This window comes from Nasonia vitripennis, unplaced genomic scaffold, assembly GCF_009193385.2.
Source record: "Nasonia vitripennis strain AsymCx unplaced genomic scaffold, Nvit_psr_1.1 unplaced0071, whole genome shotgun sequence".
Classification (NCBI taxonomy): Eukaryota; Metazoa; Arthropoda; class Insecta; order Hymenoptera; family Pteromalidae; genus Nasonia; species Nasonia vitripennis.
In genome coordinates, this window is record NW_022279850.1 from 1,159 (window position 1) to 18,436 (window position 17,278).

The following is a 17,278-nucleotide window of genomic DNA, read 5'->3' on the forward strand; positions in this document are numbered from 1 at the left end:
GGGTTATAACCTAAAATCCATAAACTTAATAATCAAAATTCATTTAACGCAGTAATTCTAAAATCATTTACGGTTAAAAAAAGGATTTTACAATAAATTTTGAAAATACAAGGCAATGTGTTTAAGAGCGGTAACCTAACCTGAATATTCATACATACAAATTTACATATAATCACACTCAAAACTCACTAACATATTTGTATATTATTCTGGCATGCATGTTTTTATGAAGTGTGAATATTAGAAACAACATCAGGTGAATTTGTGTGTTCAAGATTTATCAATGATGAAGTGTAAAAGTGATGAGATTGATAGATATTCGCAAACTCAGTGTTCAAGTCAGTCGAGCAGTATTCATCATTATAGTGCATTTTATCAGTGTATTCGTGCAAGATGTTTAATTTGTAGTGTAAGATGCTTATTTTATTATGTAGGAACAGCTAGCGTAACAATTTTTGCTTGTCTGTCTTTGCTAGCCGACCCACACCGAACTCCATGGCTCCGATGGCGGGGGGGGGGTGGCAAAATTTACACATGAGTGTTTACGTGAGAATTTAAACTACAGCACTTGAGATAAAGACAAGTGGTATATTGCTTCAACAGCTTGAAACAAATCACCATGCAAATTTCAGCCCTCTAAGTATGATAGTTTTTATGAGAGCAAAAAGAAAAATTGAAAAAGTAATCGTACAATCATTGAGGATTTGATTTAGCTCAATTAAAATCTATCATACTTAGAGGGCTGAAATTTTGCATGGTGATTTGTTTCAGCTGTTGAAGCAATATACCCACTTGTTTTATCTCAAGTACTGTAGTTTAAATTTCATATCAACACTCATGTTAAATTTTGCCCCGGAGCCATGGGGTTCGGTGTGGGTCACTAGCAACGACAGACAAGCAAAAAATTGTTACGCTAGCCTGTTCCTACATAATAAATAAGTAATCTACACTATAAATTAAACATCTTGACGTATACACTGCATATAAGGCACTATATGATGAATACTGCCTGCGACTGATTTGAACACTGGTTGGGAATATCTATCAAGATCATCACTTTAACTTCATCGTTGATCAAATCTTGAACACGCAAATTTACTTAATGTTTCTAATATCTAACCCACATAAAAAGTGTACATTTAAGTGTGAGGTTGAGTGGGTCATGTTGTACATGTGCAAGGTTAGGTTGCCATGTATAAACGTTCGCCATAATTTTATGGCATATTATGCCCACTTACCGTCGCCTGTTAACAGGGGGACATATGGCCATGATATGCCACATATCTGGCTACTGGGCATAAAATTTGGCATATCGTGGCCATATTAGCCTCAATTTCCTACGAGGGTACAACTTCTTACTTTAACTTTTTTTGTAGAATGCTTATAGGATTCGAGTTAGAGCCAAAAGCCAAACTCCTAAAATTTCAGCCCGATCGGTCGAAAATTGCGATGAATATCGCATCTCACACATTTTTCGCTTAAAAATTAAGTAAAGGCACTTGCATACCGCGGTCGTGCCTAAAAACGCGCAAGCGTTTCTTAAACCCTGGATGGAAAATCGAGGGGAATGCAGGAAACGCAATCAATGTTTGACGCGATTCCGAGAAACTGCAAGGGAATAATCGCAGTCAGGACTCCGCCTCTGTCTCCAAAGAGATATCGTAAATTTTATCCGAACGGCGGCATTTGGAGCAATAGCCATTGTTCAAGAGCATGTACCTAATGCATAAGGGCACAACAGAAAATGTATGTTTTCTCCAATCAGAAAATGCATTTTTCCCGTAGAATCCTCATTCATATAAGGGAAGTTGCCGGCACCGAAGTGCATCAACTTAATTATTGCGTTAATATTTTTATTTGAAACTTGCCACAGCGATAGATATTTATAAAAGGAAGGGCAACTAACTCTTGATTTTTCATAATTCATTGCATTGCTTAGTTTCGAGTAATTTTCTACTGAACACTCGTACTATCGGTAAAACCTGGGTTTCGGACCCCCTTAATAGTACATTATCAACAAGAGACTAAAGTCGTGGATTATTTACTTTATTCTCGCAAAATACGGAATAAAGTGAATTTGCGGGAATAAAGTAAATTTGCGGCAATAAAATTTTCTGGTCCCCAAGACACGTGGAGACGTGGCGACGGGGTGGCGGCTGAGATGCGCCCCACGGCGTCGCGCCGTAGAGTCGGGGCGGCCGGAGCCTACATTTATAGGTACAGGTATTATAGGCTATCTAGAGGCGGATTTCGGACGCACAGCTCGGGGAAAGTGAATTTTTGCGGAGAGGGAGAACGCTGCTATATATACAGAGCGAAATTTCTTAAGCAGACAGTTCGAAGTTTTCATTCTAGAAGCAACGACTTGGCTAGTCAGTGATATCCTAGTGCCTGCGTTAGTTTGAATCTGTAGTGCATCACAGTCAAGTTTTCCTTTCGTAAAATGGAATCTCCACGTGCGGAATCTTACGCATCTTCTGACACTGGTTCGTATATTAGAAAAGAAATGTTGAGACGTGAGTGCACATATGCACGATACTTATTAATTATATTGTTCGTCGTTTTGTAGGTAGGACGAGAATGATTGATGCAGAAGCTCGTCACACGGATCTCGATGGAAATCTCAACGAAGGTACGTTTTTGCACGACTTTATTTTATATTCATGATTGATTATTAGCTTATCATATTACACTTCACAATAATCTAAGATAATTAAAGTTTTCATACAATTTTTAATCACATCGTTATAATAATTCTATTTCTTTAGTTACTGCAGACTTGACAGGGCTTGTGACGATTGTTGCTCGGATTGTGATCTTGACAGTGCCAACTACGAAAAATGCCAGGGCGAGCTAGCTCTGCAATGTTTAGCGTGCCGAGAGAAGTTTTATCACCGTTTTTGGGGCGATCCGGCACATCAATTCTTGTGCCAGCATCATCAAGCAGCCAAAATACATCTGTGAGTTGTGCGAAACGACATTCGAACGGATCGATGAACTAAGAAGACACTTTCAAGACTGTGCAAGTGATTGTTTTACAAGTCTTCAGTTGGAGAACAACAACACGAATTCGGAGGAAGAATTAGATATGTTCAAGTACTTTGCCAACTCATCGGAGATATTAAGGAAAAGCGTGAGGGAATACGGTAAGTTCGTGTGCATACATTTTTTAATAACTCATTGCCTTTCTCTCGAGTTTCTTAATTTTACAAATGTCTTTTATTCGTATCAGGACATGAACGTTTTTATGCGCACTTCTGCGTGGAGTGCCGCGAACCCATCATCGATGAAACATCGGTCGACGCAGTAGACTGCGATGAATGTAAAGTTAGTTGCCTGCTGCAGTGCAACACGTGCAAATGTCTACACGAGACTTACGAGTCCATTATTGAGCATTTAAAGGGGAGCTATTGCGGATATAAGATGCAATTAGCGGTGGACCCGGATGCTCAACTTCACGAACAGGCGTGAAAAATTATAAGATGCACAAAGGCTATTGCAAACAGAGTGAGTCTTCCATTTCATTTTTCACAATAGCATTATCGATGATAGATCGCAACATCACGTTATTTTGTGTTTCAGATCGACCGTCTGGAGATGTTTCAATGCCCAAGGAAAGTGACGCAGCTTATCACACATACATCGTGCACAATCATGGTTTACGTTCGAATACATATGTAGAACCTTAAAACGTTTTTAATTGTCGAGATGATTTAATTTTTTACTGTACTTATTTATTTATCGTAAAATAAAAAATTTTTAACCGCTCAATCATTATATGCTTGTCTTTTATTGAATGAAAAACTGAAGTATACTTTATCCTCTTAGAAAATATTATAATTTCCAACTCCACAAATAACGTTTTCCTATTCAAAAACGTAAGATCGTTACTGCGTGTGCAAAACTCTAAATTTCGCACACGCTTATCTGTTGAGGACGTAGATTCGCACACTCGTGTCAGAAAATAGTATATACGATACACGTGCGCGTAGGTGATCATCAAACTCGCTTTTTTGTCACCCTTGCGGCGACAGATGCGCTCATGCAAAAATAACCTACTTCGCGCACTCGTATCGTAATATACAATTTTAACATGACGTGCGCGAAAAACGCGGTTTTTCAAGAGGCTTGTTTTTCGTGTAGCGTGTGCGAAATACTGTTTCCATAGCAACGATATGTTATTATATGCTACATGCTTGACGCAACATTAAAAAAGCTATAGTGATTCGCGCAAAGAAAACGAGCCTGAGAAACCGCATTTCGCGCACGGAGTATTAAAAACGATTTTGGGCTGTTAACTCTCGTTATAAGCATTGCCATGATTTTATGTCAATAGAAAAAAGTTGTATTTCAAAGATCTACCCTCGTAGAAAATACGCCATAAGATATGGCCGGTGAATATCTACTGGCCATATTTTTCTTAGCGTAATATGTCAACATAATATGTCCACATTATGTTGAGTGCTTAACTCCAGCTGTAGAAATGTGCCTTGAAATGGCACGGTCTACCGAAACTTAATTCGACAGGCCAGTAAGGCGAAATAATAACACTTGATGTGGAATAAAGTATTTATATTTTCTCTGGTATATAAGGTAATCTGTAGCTGTCGAGCGTTCGAGAGAGACTGATGCTTCGAGATTTTGCTGTCCTCGGTCTGCTGGGGGTAGTTTTGGAGAGGGAAAGTTTTGCTTGCTAGAATATCGGAAGGAAATGCATTTTAATTGGCGGAACGGTTTAGGAGGAGGAGTTTTGGGCCTGAAGGAGTGTGCGTGCGGGTTTTTTCGAAGTCTTCCAAAAAAGTGTCCAGATGTGGGCTTGAGTCGCGCGCGGGGCGCGCGTAGTTGGCCAAAAAAAGGGTCTGGTCATAAACTGGTCAAGATCCGAGCCGTCCGGAGTCCAGAAGTTGTGCAGATGTGCTTCTACGCTGTGCTCTTCGTCGCGCTGGCGATGGGTCGTCCTAAGCCGCGCTCGTCGTCGCGTCGGTTATGGGCCGTCATAAAGAGGGTCTCTGGTTGGCTCGGCTCTTTGGAAGGAATGTGCGGGATTTATGAATGTGGATTTGAGGAGAGTCGGAGATATTTGTGTGAGGTAGGATTTCAGTCTTCTCGATGGTCTCGATTTACATATTGCTTATTTTGACTTAATTTACTATTGATACGTATATGATGATGATTTACAAATTTATAACACACGACAGTTCATACTCCCCCCCTTGAGAGGGTAGCGATCAATACTTAATTAATTTTGAGTTTACTTATTGTTTCTTGTTTTTCTAAGTTATCGTCTATGGGAAGAACGGCAATCTTGGAGGTTGGTCTTTTTTTAAGTCCGTGTTTCGTTCTGACTGTTACCACGCGGATAATTTTGTCGGCTCCTGGATGTACATCCGTAATAATACCCATATTCCATTGCATCGGTGGTGTGTTGTCCTCTTTGATCAATACGACTAGGTCTTTAGTCAATTTTGGTTCTGCCGCCGATTTGTTGTGACGTATATTCAATTCATTTAAGTATTCTTTATTCCATCTCTCCCAAAATTGTTGTTTGAGTTTTGACATACTTTCCCATGCGCTTAAGCGATTGTCTGGTATTTTCGTATAATTTTGTTCTGGTAGACCTTTGAGTGAATCGCCAATTAAGAAGTGACCAGGTGTAATTGCTGATAAATCGTTAATATCGGATGATATGCGAGTTATTGGTCGAGAGTTTAATATTGCTTCTATTTCAATGGAAAACGTGTTAAAGTCAGCTAAGGTAAATCTTTTGTCGGCCGCTACTCTTTTAAAATGATGTTTGAATTGTTTGACTGAAATTTCCCATAAGCCACCAAAGTTTGGCGAATGAGGCGGAATGAAATGCCACTCTATTTTGTTACTATTGGTAAATTTGTCTAAATTTATTTTTAATTGTTGTGAGTTTAGTAATTCGTATAGTTCATTCAGTTTGTTGTGTGCACCTCGGAAGTTAGTACCGTTGTCCGAGTAGATAGTTCCCGGTAAACCGCGTCTCGATACAAATCGTCGTAAAGCTGCTATAAAACCTTCCGTAGATAGATCTTCGACTACTTCTATGTGGATTGCTTTGACTGTCATACATACCAATATTGCGACGTAAATTTTTATGAATTTTTGATTTCGATATCGCTTTTCCTTTATAAAGAACGGACCGCAGTAATCTACACCTACATTATAAAATGGTCTAGATTGTGTTACTCTCACTTGCGGAAGGTCACCCATTTTATACTGGCATAACTGCGGATTTGCACGAAAACATATTGTGCATTTTCGGATATTTTTTCTAATTTGGTTGCGTCCGTCGATCGGCCAATAGTTCTCTCGGATTGCGTAAAGAGTATTTTGAATTCCCGTGTGAAAGTGCGCAGTGTGATAATGTTGAATAATTAAGTCCGTGAAAAAGTTATTTTTTGATAGGAGTATGGGATGACGTTTTGAAAAGGGTGCAATTGCCTTTCTGATTCTACCGCCTACTCTAAGAATGTTTTCTTCATCGATGAATGGATCTAGTGATGCTAAGGAACTTTTCTCATTCAATGGTTTATTTGCCTTTAGTGACGCAATGTCATTTGCAAACACGGATCCCTGAACTAACCGAATAACGGCATTTTCTGCTTTTTGTAAGTCTTTGATGCGCATGTCCCGGATTTTGGTATTTGTACGATATTTTTTCGGCAGTCGGAGGCATAATGCGAATATACGTTTTAATTTCATCAAGGATGTCTGATTTTCTATTATTTTTAAAAGATGTGCGCAATATGAATCGGATTTAGTTACGAAGCAATGTGCTTTTTTGATTTCTGGAATTTCGGTTAATCCGATAATATGCGATTTTGGCCACTCAGTTTCGTTTTGTTGTAGCCATGGAGGGCCGTGTAGCCATATCTCGTTGTTGAGAAAATCGTTTGGAAGTGACCTTGATAGAGCGTCGCAGGATTGTTCTGATCTGATGTGTCTCCATGCATGATCTCGGTTTTATTGAATGTCGGCCTCGATTTGCACAACTTTTACTCGGGTGCTGTTGATCCAATGTTTTCTCGAATCACACCAATATGTTCGATCGACTTGAATGCGAATTGATAATATTGCAATATTGGCTAATATCCGCTACTTACGGTATAGTTTTTACTGGCGCGACGCGTGATTTTGAACAGATTAGGGTGATTTTATAATTGCCAAATGTGTCCTTTGATCTCATATAGATGCATGCACCGTATCCAGTTTCGCTCCGTCACTAAGCCGTGAATTTGTATTTCATTGGCGTCGTTTGTCAAAATGTGTCGATTGAATGACATGTCTGGTAGGCAGCTTAATTGTAGACAAAACTCATTCCATTGATAGTATATGTCATTCGGTACTGTTTCATCCCAGTCGATTTTGGCTTTCCAGATGTCTTGCATGATTTTTTTTGCAAAGAGGATAATTGGTCCTAGTAGTCCAAGGGGATCGAAGATTTTTGCTATTTCGGACAATATTTTTCTTTTGGTGAATCTCTCAGTGACCGATATGGGTTTAATTTTGTATACGAAAGAGTCCGTTTTGGCGCGCCAGCGAATGCCTAGTGTTTTAAGGGTGTTGTCGTTGCTCAAGTCGAAATTAGCGTCCAAATTTTTTGACTCGATGTCGTTTAATATATTTGGATCATTTGTTGCCCACTGTCGCATGTTCATACCGGCGGTCCTTAGGACTTGCGTCATTTGCGTACAAATTGATCGGGCTTCTTCGACGGAATTCGTTCCCGTTAACATGTTATCGACGTACATGTCTCTCTTTAATATTTTGGCGGCGAGTGGAAATCGTTCTTGTTCATCGTCCGCGAGTTGATGTAGGCATCGAATAGCCAAAAAGGGTGCGGCTGCTACTCCGAATGTTACTGTGTTGAGCACAAATTCTCTAATCTCGTCGTTTACAAACCACAAGATTTTCTGATATTTCCTATCGCTGTCTCGAACGAGAAATTGTCGATACATTTTTTCGATGTCAGCTAAGATTACATACGTGTGCGTTCGAAATCGTAGTAGGAGAGTGATTAAATCGTCTTGAATAGTAGGGCCAACGAGTAGGCAGTCGTTAAGTGAGCATCCGCCATCTGAGGGTGTCACCGACGCGTTGAAAACTACTCGCAGCATCGTTGTCAGACTATCGAGTTTAGGAACTCCGTGGTGTGGCAAATAAAATCCGTCGTCTCCGATGGTCTCTCTACGAGGGTCATGTGGCCTAATTTTAGATATTCTTCGATGACCTTTGTATATTCGCGTTTGTACTCGTGATCTCGTTGAAATCTTTTTCTCAAATATAATAGTTGTTTCAACGCCGTTTGCTTGGAATTGCCTAATTTACCCTTCATCTTATCGAACGGCAATGCGACGATGTATCTGCCATCTTTACTGCGTTTTACGTGAGTTATGAAGTGTTCTTCACAATATAACTCGTCCTTTGACAATGTGCGTTCCTCGTCGAGCTTCTCCTCTAATCTCCAAAATCGCTCTAAGTCGAAAGGTAAACTAGTGACAAGGCAACGAGACGATTTCGATAAGTAAGTTGATTCTAGATTTCCGCCCAGGATCCAGCCGAGTTTGGTTTTTTGTAAAATTAGATTATCGTTGTTGAGTATCTTTAGTTGTCCGGGGCAGAGTATTGATAAAGTGGGACCGGATCCGATTAGCATGTCTACGGATGCTGGTTTTTCAAAATGTGGATCTGCTAATTTGAGTTGCTTCGGAATATTTAGTCGGTTCCTCGGAACCGGTTCGTTGGGTACGAGATCGGTTATTTCTTTAACAACAAAGCAAGTCAGTGATTTTTTAAATTCTGAATGAATTGACCGGAACGTGATATCGGTGAGGTAGCTGGCAGTGGTATTTAAATTGTTCATAGCGGTTATGGTCAATGAGCATGGCGATTTAGTTAATTTTAATTTGTTGCACAGGTTTTCGGTTATGAAATTCGCGGTGGAGCAGGTGTCTAATAATACTCGACACGTTATATCCGATCCTGATTTGCCGAGGATTTTCACTGTTGCGCTGGGCATGAGATCGTAAGTCGGCGAAAGATTTGTTGCATAGCAATGTTTTAATTGGTTATAATTAGATAGTCATGCTTTGGCTTGATCAATCTCTGGATCGCTTGTCGAAGGCAGGTCTTGCGACGATGGAAATGTCAGCGTGCCTGCGTTTGAGTTAGTCGATTTTGGTACGTGCAACAATGAGTTGTGTTTTAAGTTGCATATTCTACAATTGCCGCGACGGCATTCGTCTCGATGGTATTTTAAGCAATTTTTACATAAATTTGCGTCCTGTACTAGTTGGATTCTTTGAAAAACGTTTAAACTTCGGAATTTGTCGCATCGGAAAAGATCGTGGTCTTCGTGTGCACACGCTGGGCACTTTTTTCTCGCGGTTACGAAGGTTTTTGCCGAAGATCCAAACTCGAATTTGCGGACCTTTGCCGGCGGACCCTGATGAGTACAAGTTTTGTAACTTGTCGTTTTCCCGTCGTCCTTGGACAACGTTGCTGCCGTTTTGTATAAAAACTCGATCATTTCCTCTAGAGTCGGAATTTTGTCGCGGTCCAGTGTCTCTGTCCATTTTGCGCGGATATTTTTACTTAGTCTTTCTTCGAGGATTTGAACTACGATTTGCGGTGTCACGGCAATTTTTAAACTCGCCAGTGATTCTATGTGCTGTTGTGCCTTGTCCGCTAGAGTCTCAACTTCTTTGGAATTATCTCTTTCCATTTTAGGTAAATTAAGTAGCAGAGAAATGTGTCGCATTACCATTGTGCCTTTATTTTCATATGCCTTTTCTAATAAACTCCATGCTCGAGGATAGTTTTCCGCGGTCGTAGCGAAGATTTCGATCTTGTTTAAAGCCTCGTTGGTGACTGCCGATTTTAAATAATGTAACTTCTCGACGTCTGAGAAGTCGTCATTGTCGTGTATAAGTGATATGAATGACTGTTTGAATGAAAGCCACCCTTCAGACCGACCATCGAATTGCGGGAGTGGCGCTTGTTGTACTTTAATTTTGCGTTTTCTACGTCGCGAACTTGCGTCGCCGGTCGTCGATGCGGAGCCTGCTTGGCTATTGCTTACCCCGGCATGGATTTGATCTATCTCAGCAAGATGCGTGTGAGCCTTGCCAACGGTTTGATGGTACGTGTTTAAAATAGTTAGTTTCTCTATAGTGTTGTCTTCCGATGGTTCTAAGATATCAATTTCGTCGCAAACTTGATCAAACTGCTCGAATAACGCATGTACGCGATCCGTGCGCGACCGTAACTCGCCATGTTGCGTTTCTTTGTCGAAAGAGTCCAAGAAAGATTTTAACGATTCGATTTCGAATTTAATCGTATTGCGGCGTGTTTTAACAAACTGAATGTGCTGTACGTTTTCCATTGTGTTATATATATATATATTTTTTTTTTGCGTTCTGGTCTACTTCGATATTTATCAAATTGCGTTTCACTCAAATGTCTTACCTTGATAGTATTGGAGTCGGGCGACTGCTCGATGACGTCTTAGTGTTGACGTTGGATAGATGTTGAATCGATTGAAGATCAGATCGTTCTGAAGGGTCAGCCAAGCGAGGACTGCGTATGTGGTTTGCTGAGTCGTTGACGAGTCAGCGAAGTTGAAATGCGTTTGAGCTTGTTGTATCTCGAATTGGACAGCCAAGCGAGGACTGCCTCCTGAAGTTTCGTGTGATTTTAATTGCACAGTCAAGCGAGTACTGGCTTGAATTTGTTTTCGTTTGTCTGAAACTTGTGGGTTGATCTAGTTTGGTTGTTGATGGATTAGCTTGCGTGTCTTTCGAATTGTGACAAAGTTATTTACCTGACTCTTGCAGAGGTTTGGCGATATAGTGTAGACTGACTGCGCAGTCGGTAGCCTGATGTGAAAGTTGTCGATGTATGCGATGTTGATTTGTGATCTCGTTAGCTTGCTCTCCTTTCTTACGAGCGTAATCGTCGTAGATGTTCACAGAGCGTAGCTTCCTTGTTGATCACTGACACTTTTCACTTCAGCTAATATCCGGCTCGAAGGACCATGTAGAAATGTGCCTTGAAATGGCACGGTCTACCGAAACTTAATTCGACAGGCCAGTAAGGCGAAATAATAACACTTGATGTGGAATAAAGTATTTATATTTTCTCTGGTATATAAGGTAATCTGTAGCTGTCGAGCGTTCGAGAGAGACTGATGCTTCGAGATTTTGCTGTCCTCGGTCTGCTGGGGGTAGTTTTGGAGAGGGAAAGTTTTGCTTGCTAGAATATCGGAAGGAAATGCATTTTAATTGGCGGAACGGTTTAGTAGGAGGAGTTTTGGGCCTGAAGGAGTGTGCGTGCGGGTTTTTTCGAAGTCTTCCAAAAAAGTGTCCAGATGTGGGCTTGAGTCGCGCGCGGGGCGCGCGTAGTTGGCCAAAAAAAGGGTCTGGTCATAAACTGGTCAAGATCCGAGCCGTCCGGAGTCCAGAAGTTGTGCAGATGTGCTTCTACGCTGTGCTCTTCGTCGCGCTGGCGATGGGTCGTCCTAAGCCGCGCTCGTCGTCGCGTCGGTTATGGGCCGTCATAAAGAGGGTCTCTGGTTGGGCTCGGCTCTTTGGAAGGAATGTGCGGGATTTATGAATGTGGATTTGAGGAGAGTCGGAGATATTTGTGTGAGGTAGGATTTCAGTCTTCTCGATGGTCTCGATTTACATATTGCTTATTTTGACTTAATTTACTATTGATACGTATATGATGATGATTTACAAATTTATAACACACGACAGTTCACCAGCAATCGGTTTATAACCTAAAATCCATAAACTTAATAATCAAAATTCATTTAACGCAGTAAATTCTAAAATCATTTACGTTTAAAAAAAGGATTTTACAATAAATTTTGAAAATACAAGGCAATGTGTTAAGAGCGGTAACCTAACCTTGAATATTCATACATACAAATTTACATATAATCACACTCAAAACTCACTAACATATTTGTATATTATTCTGGCATGCATGTTTTTATGAAAGTGTGAATATTAGAAACAACATCAGGTGAAATTTGTGTGTTCAAGATTTTATCAATGATGAAGTGTAAAAGTGATGATATTGATAGATATTCGCAACTCAGTGTTCAAGTCAGTCGCAGGCAGTATTCATCATTATAGTGCATTTTATGCAGTGTATTCGTGCAAGATGTTTAATTTGTAGTGTAGATGCTTATTTTATTATGTAGGAACAGGCTAGCGTAACAATTTTTGCTTGTCTGTCTTTGCTAGCCGACCCACACCGAACTCCATGGCTCCGATGGGCGGGGGGGGGGGGGGTGGCAAAATTTACACATGAGTGTTTACGTGAGAATTTAAACTACAGCACTTGAGATAAAGACATGTGGGTATATTGCTTCAACAGCTTGAAACAAATCACCATGCAAAATTTCAGCCCTCTAAGTATGATAGGTTTTTATTGAGATCAAAAAGAAAAATTGAAAAAAGTAATCGTACAATCATTGAGGATTTGATTTAGCTCTCAATTAAAATCTATCATACTTAGAGGGCTGAAATTTTTCATGGTGATTTGTTTCAAGCTGTTGAAACATTATACCCACTTGTCTTTATATCAAGTACTGTAGTTTAAATTTTCATATCAACACTCATGTGTAAATTTTGCCCCCGGAGCCATGGGGTTCGGTGTGGGTCAGCTAGCAAAGACAGACAAGCAAAAATTGTTACGCTAGCCTGTTCCTACATAATAAAATAAGCATCTACACTATAAATTAAACATCTTGAACGTATACACTGCATATAAGGCACTATAATGATGAATACTGCCTGCGACTGATTTGAACACTGAGTTGGGAATATCTATCAAGATCATCACTTTTACACTTCATCGTTGATCAAATCTTGAACACGCAAATTTTACTTAATGTTTCTAATATCTAAACCCACATAAAAAGTGTACATTTAAGTGTGAGTGTTGAGTGTGGTCATGTTTGTACATGTGCAAGGTTAGGTTGCCATGTATAAAACGTTCGCCATAATTTTATGGCATATTATGCCCACTTACCGTCGCCTGTTAACAGGGGGGACATATGGCCATGATATGCCACATAATCTGGCTACTGGGCATAAAATTTGGCATTTCGTGGCCATATTAGCCTCAATTTCCTACGAGGGTACAACTTCTTACTTTAACTTTTTTTGTAGAATGCTTATAGGATTCGAGTTAGAGCCAAAGAGCCAAACTCCTAAAATTTCAGCCCGATCGGTCGAAAATTGCGATGAAATATCGCATCTCACACATTTTTCGCTTAAAAAATTAAGTATAAGGCACTTGCATACCGCGGTCGTGCCTAAAAACGCGCAAGCGTTTCTTAAACCCTGGATGGAAAAATCGAGGGGAATGCAGGAAACGCAATCAATGTTTGACGCGATTCCGAGAAACTGCAAGGGAATAATCGCAGTCAGGACTCCGCCTCTGTCTCCAAAGAGATATCGTAAATTTTATCCGAACGGCGGCATTTGGAGCAATAGCCATTGTTCAAGAGCATGTACCTAATGCATAAGGGCACAAACAGAAAATGTATGTTTTCTCCAATCAGAAAATGGCATTTTTCCCGTAGAATTCCTCATTCATATAAGGGAAGTTGCCGGCACCGAAGTGCATCAACTTAATTATTGCGTTAATATTTTTATTTGAAACTTGCCACAGCGATAGATATTTATAAAAGGAAGGGCAACTAACTCTTGATTTTTCATAATTCATTGCATTGCCTTAGTTTCGAGTAATTTTCTACTGAACACTCGTACTATCGGTAAAACCTGGGTTTCGGACCCCCTTAATAGTACATTATGCAACAAGAGACTAAAGTCGTGGATTATTTACTTTATTCTCGCAAAATACGGAATAAAGTGAATTTGCGGGAATAAAGTAAATTTGCGGCAATAAAATTTTCTGGTCCCCAAGACACGTGGAGACGTGGCGACGGGGTGGCGGCTGAGATGCGCCCCACGGCGTCGCGCCGTAGAGTCGGGGCGGGCCGGAGCCTACATTTATAGGTACAGGTATTATAGGCTATCTAGAGGCGGATTTCGGACGCACAGCTCGGGGAAAGTGAATTTTTGCGGAGAGGGAGAACGCTGCTATATATACAGAGCGAAATTTCTTAAGCAGACAGTTCGAAGTTTTCATTCTAGAAGCAACGACTTGGCTAGTCAGTGATATCCTAGTGCCTGCGTTAGTTTGAATCTGTAGTGCATCACAGTCAAGTTTTCCTTTCGTAAAATGGAATCTCCACGTGCGGAATCTTACGCATCTTCTGACACTGGTTCGTATATTAGAAAAAGAAATGTTGAGACGTGAGTGCACATATGCACGATACTTATTAATTATATTTGTTCGTCGTTTTGTAGGTAGGACGAGAATGATTGATGCAGAAGCTCGTCACACGGATCTCGATGGAAATCTCAACGAAGGTACGTTTTTGCACGACTTTATTTTATATTCATGATTGATTATTAGCTTATCATATTACACTTCACAATAATCTAAGATAATTAAAGTTTTCATACAATTTTTAATCACATCGTTATAATAATTCTATTTCTTTAGTTACTGCAGACTTGACAGGGCTTGTGACGATTTGTTGCTCGGATTGTGATCTTGACAGTGCCAACTACGAAAAATGCCAGGGCGAGCTAGCTCTGCAATGTTTAGCGTGCCGAGAGAAGTTTTATCACCGTTTTTGGGCGATCCGGCACATCAATTCTTGTGCCAGCATCATCAAGCAGCCAAAATACATCTGTGAGTTGTGCGAAACGACATTCGAACGGATCGATGAACTAAGAAGACACTTTCAAGACTGTGCAAGTGATTGTTTTACAAGTCTTCAGTTGGAGAACAACAACACGAATTCGGAGGAAGAATTAGATATGTTCAAGTACTTTGCCAACTCATCGGAGATATTAAGGAAAAGCGTGAGGGAATACGGTAAGTTCGTGTGCATACATTTTTTAATAACTCATTGCCTTTCTCTCGAGTTTCTTAATTTTACAAATGTCTTTTTATTCGTATCAGGACATGAACGTTTTTATGCGCACTTCTGCGTGGAGTGCCGCGAACCCATCATCGATGAAACATCGGTCGACGCAGTAGACTGCGATGAATGTAAAGTTAGTTGCCTGCTGCAGTGCAACACGTGCAAATGTCTACACGAGACTTACGAGTCCATTATTGAGCATTTAAAGGGGAGCTATTGCGGATATAAGATGCAATTAGCGGTGGACCCGGATGCTCAACTTCACGAACAGGCGTGAAAAATTATAAGATGCACAAAGGCTATTGCAAACAGAGTGAGTCTTCCATTTCATTTTTTCACAATAGCATTATCGATGATAGATCGCAACATCACGTTATTTTGTGTTTCAGATCGACCGTCTGGAGATGTTTCAATGCCCAAGGAAAGTGACGCAGCTTATCACACATACATCGTGCACAATCATGGTTTACGTTCGAATACATATGTAGAACCTTAAAACGTTTTTTAATTGTCGAGATGATTTAATTTTTTACTGTACTTATTTATTTATCGTAAAATAAAAAATTTTTAACCGCTCAATCATTATATGCTTGTCTTTTATTGAATGAAAAACTGAAGTATACTTTATCCTCTTAGAAAATATTATAATTTCCAACTCCACAAATAACGTTTTCCTATTCAAAAACGTAAGATCGTTACTGCGTGTGCAAAACTCTAAATTTCGCACACGCTTATCTGTTGAGGACGTAGATTCGCACACTCGTGTCAAAAAATAGTATATACGATACACGTGCGCGTAGGTGATCATCAAACTCGCTTTTTTGTCACCCTTGCGGCGACAGATGCGCTCATGCAAAAATAACCTACTTCGCGCACTCGTATCGTAATATACAATTTTAACATGACGTGCGCGAAAAACGCAGTTTTTCAAGAGGCTTGTTTTTCGTGTAGCGTGTGCGAAATACTGTTTCCATAGCAACGATATGTTATTATATGCTACATGCTTGACGCAACATTAAAAAAGCTATAGTGATTCGCGCAAAGAAAACGAGCCTGAGAAACCGCATTTCGCGCACGGAGTATTAAAAACGATTTTGGGCTGTTAACACTCGTTATAAGCATTGCCATGATTTTATGTCAATAGAAAAAAGTTGTATTTTCAAAGATCTACCCTCGTAGAAAATACGCCATAAGATATGGCCGGTGAATATCTACTGGCCATATTTTTCTTAGCGTAATATGTCAACATAATATGTCCACATTATGTTGAGTGCTTAACTCCAGCAATGGGTTTATAACCTAAAATCCATAAACTTAATAATCAAAATTCATTTAACGCAGTAAATTCTAAAATCATTTACGTTTAAAAAAAGGATTTTACAATAAATTTTGAAAATACAAGGCAATGTGTTAAGAGCGGTAACCTAACCTTGAATATTCATACATACAAATTTACATATAATCACACTCAAAACTCACTAACATATTTGTATATTATTCTGGCATGCATGTTTTTATGAAAGTGTGAATATTAGAAACAACATCAGGTGAAATTTGTGTGTTCAAGATTTTATCAATGATGAAGTGTAAAAGTGATGATATTGATAGATATTCGCAACTCAGTGTTCAAGTCAGTCGCAGGCAGTATTCATCATTATAGTGCATTTTATGCAGTGTATTCGTGCAAGATGTTTAATTTGTAGTGTAGATGCTTATTTTATTATGTAGGAACAGGCTAGCGTAACTATTTTTGCTTGTCTGTCTTTGCTAGCCGACCCACACCGAACTCCATGGCTCCGATGGGGGGGGGGGTGGCAAAATTTACACATGAGTGTTTACGTGAGAATTGAAACTACAGCACTTGAGATACAGACAAGTGGGTATATTGCTTCAACAGCTTGAAACAAATCACCATGCAAAATTTCAGCCCTCTAAGTATGATAGGTTTTTATTGAGATCAAAAAGAAAAATTGAAAAAAGTAATCGTACAATCATTGAGGATTTGATTTAGCTCTCAATTAAAATCTATCATACTTAGAGGGCTGAAATTTTTCATGGTGATTTGTTTCAAGCTGTTGAAACATTATACCCACTTGTCTTTATATCAAGTACTGTAGTTTAAATTTTCATATCAACACTCATGTGTAAATTTTGCCCTCGGAGCCATGGGGTTCGGTGTGGGTCAGCTAGCAAAGACAGACAAGCAAAAATTGTTACGCTAGCCTGTTCCTACAT

At 39.8% G+C, this 17,278-nt stretch overlaps 3 protein-coding genes and 1 long non-coding RNA gene across 4 annotated transcripts; 2 read left to right on the forward strand and 2 right to left on the reverse strand.

Moving 5' to 3' along the window:
- Positions 1 to 2,208: 2,208 nt before the first annotated feature.
- Positions 2,209 to 2,799, forward strand: LOC116418157. Its single transcript, XR_004228251.1, has 3 exons — positions 2,209 to 2,486; positions 2,570 to 2,632; positions 2,769 to 2,799. It is a non-coding gene; the product is annotated as an uncharacterized LOC116418157 (long non-coding RNA).
- A 2,436-nt stretch (positions 2,800 to 5,235) lies between these two features.
- On the reverse strand, positions 5,236 to 6,654 carry LOC116418158. Its single transcript, XM_031933270.1, has 2 exons — positions 6,469 to 6,654; positions 5,236 to 6,252 (listed from the first exon to the last, which is right to left on the reverse strand). The coding sequence occupies exons 1-2, from the start codon at positions 6,652 to 6,654 to the stop codon at positions 5,236 to 5,238; spliced, it is 1,203 nt and encodes a 400-aa protein (XP_031789130.1).
- A 1,495-nt stretch (positions 6,655 to 8,149) lies between these two features.
- On the reverse strand, positions 8,150 to 8,890 carry LOC103317565. The gene has a single exon (XM_008215926.2). The coding sequence runs from the start codon at positions 8,888 to 8,890 to the stop codon at positions 8,150 to 8,152; it is 741 nt and encodes a 246-aa protein (XP_008214148.2).
- Positions 8,891 to 12,785: 3,895 nt separating this feature from the next.
- On the forward strand, positions 12,786 to 16,779 carry LOC116418160. Its single transcript, XM_031933273.1, has 5 exons — positions 12,786 to 14,332; positions 14,418 to 14,480; positions 14,617 to 14,994; positions 15,082 to 15,356; positions 15,433 to 16,779. The coding sequence occupies exons 1-4, from the start codon at positions 14,290 to 14,292 to the stop codon at positions 15,318 to 15,320; spliced, it is 723 nt and encodes a 240-aa protein (XP_031789133.1). The 5' UTR covers positions 12,786 to 14,289; the 3' UTR covers positions 15,321 to 15,356; positions 15,433 to 16,779.
- Positions 16,780 to 17,278: the final 499 nt, after the last annotated feature.

Bases quoted from the DNA above. Each gene is read 5' to 3' on its own strand.
- LOC103317565 (XM_008215926.2), bottom strand. From the start codon at position 8,890: ATGAACAATTTAAATACCACTGCCAGCTACCTCACCGATATCACGTTC.
- LOC116418160 (XM_031933273.1), top strand. From the start codon at position 14,290: ATGGAATCTCCACGTGCGGAATCTTACGCATCTTCTGACACTG. The intron at 14,333-14,417 runs GTTCGTATATTA...GTCGTTTTGTAG, and splicing joins TTACGCATCTTCTGACACTG to GTAGGACGAGAATGATTGAT. The intron at 14,481-14,616 runs GTACGTTTTTGC...CTATTTCTTTAG, and splicing joins CGATGGAAATCTCAACGAAG to TTACTGCAGACTTGACAGGG.
- LOC116418158 (XM_031933270.1), bottom strand. From the start codon at position 6,654: ATGCGCATCAAAGACTTACAAAAAGCAGAAAATGCCGTTATTCGGTTA. The intron at 6,253-6,468 runs GCAATTGCACCC...GCAAATCCGCAG, and splicing joins TAGGCGGTAGAATCAGAAAG to TTATGCCAGTATAAAATGGG.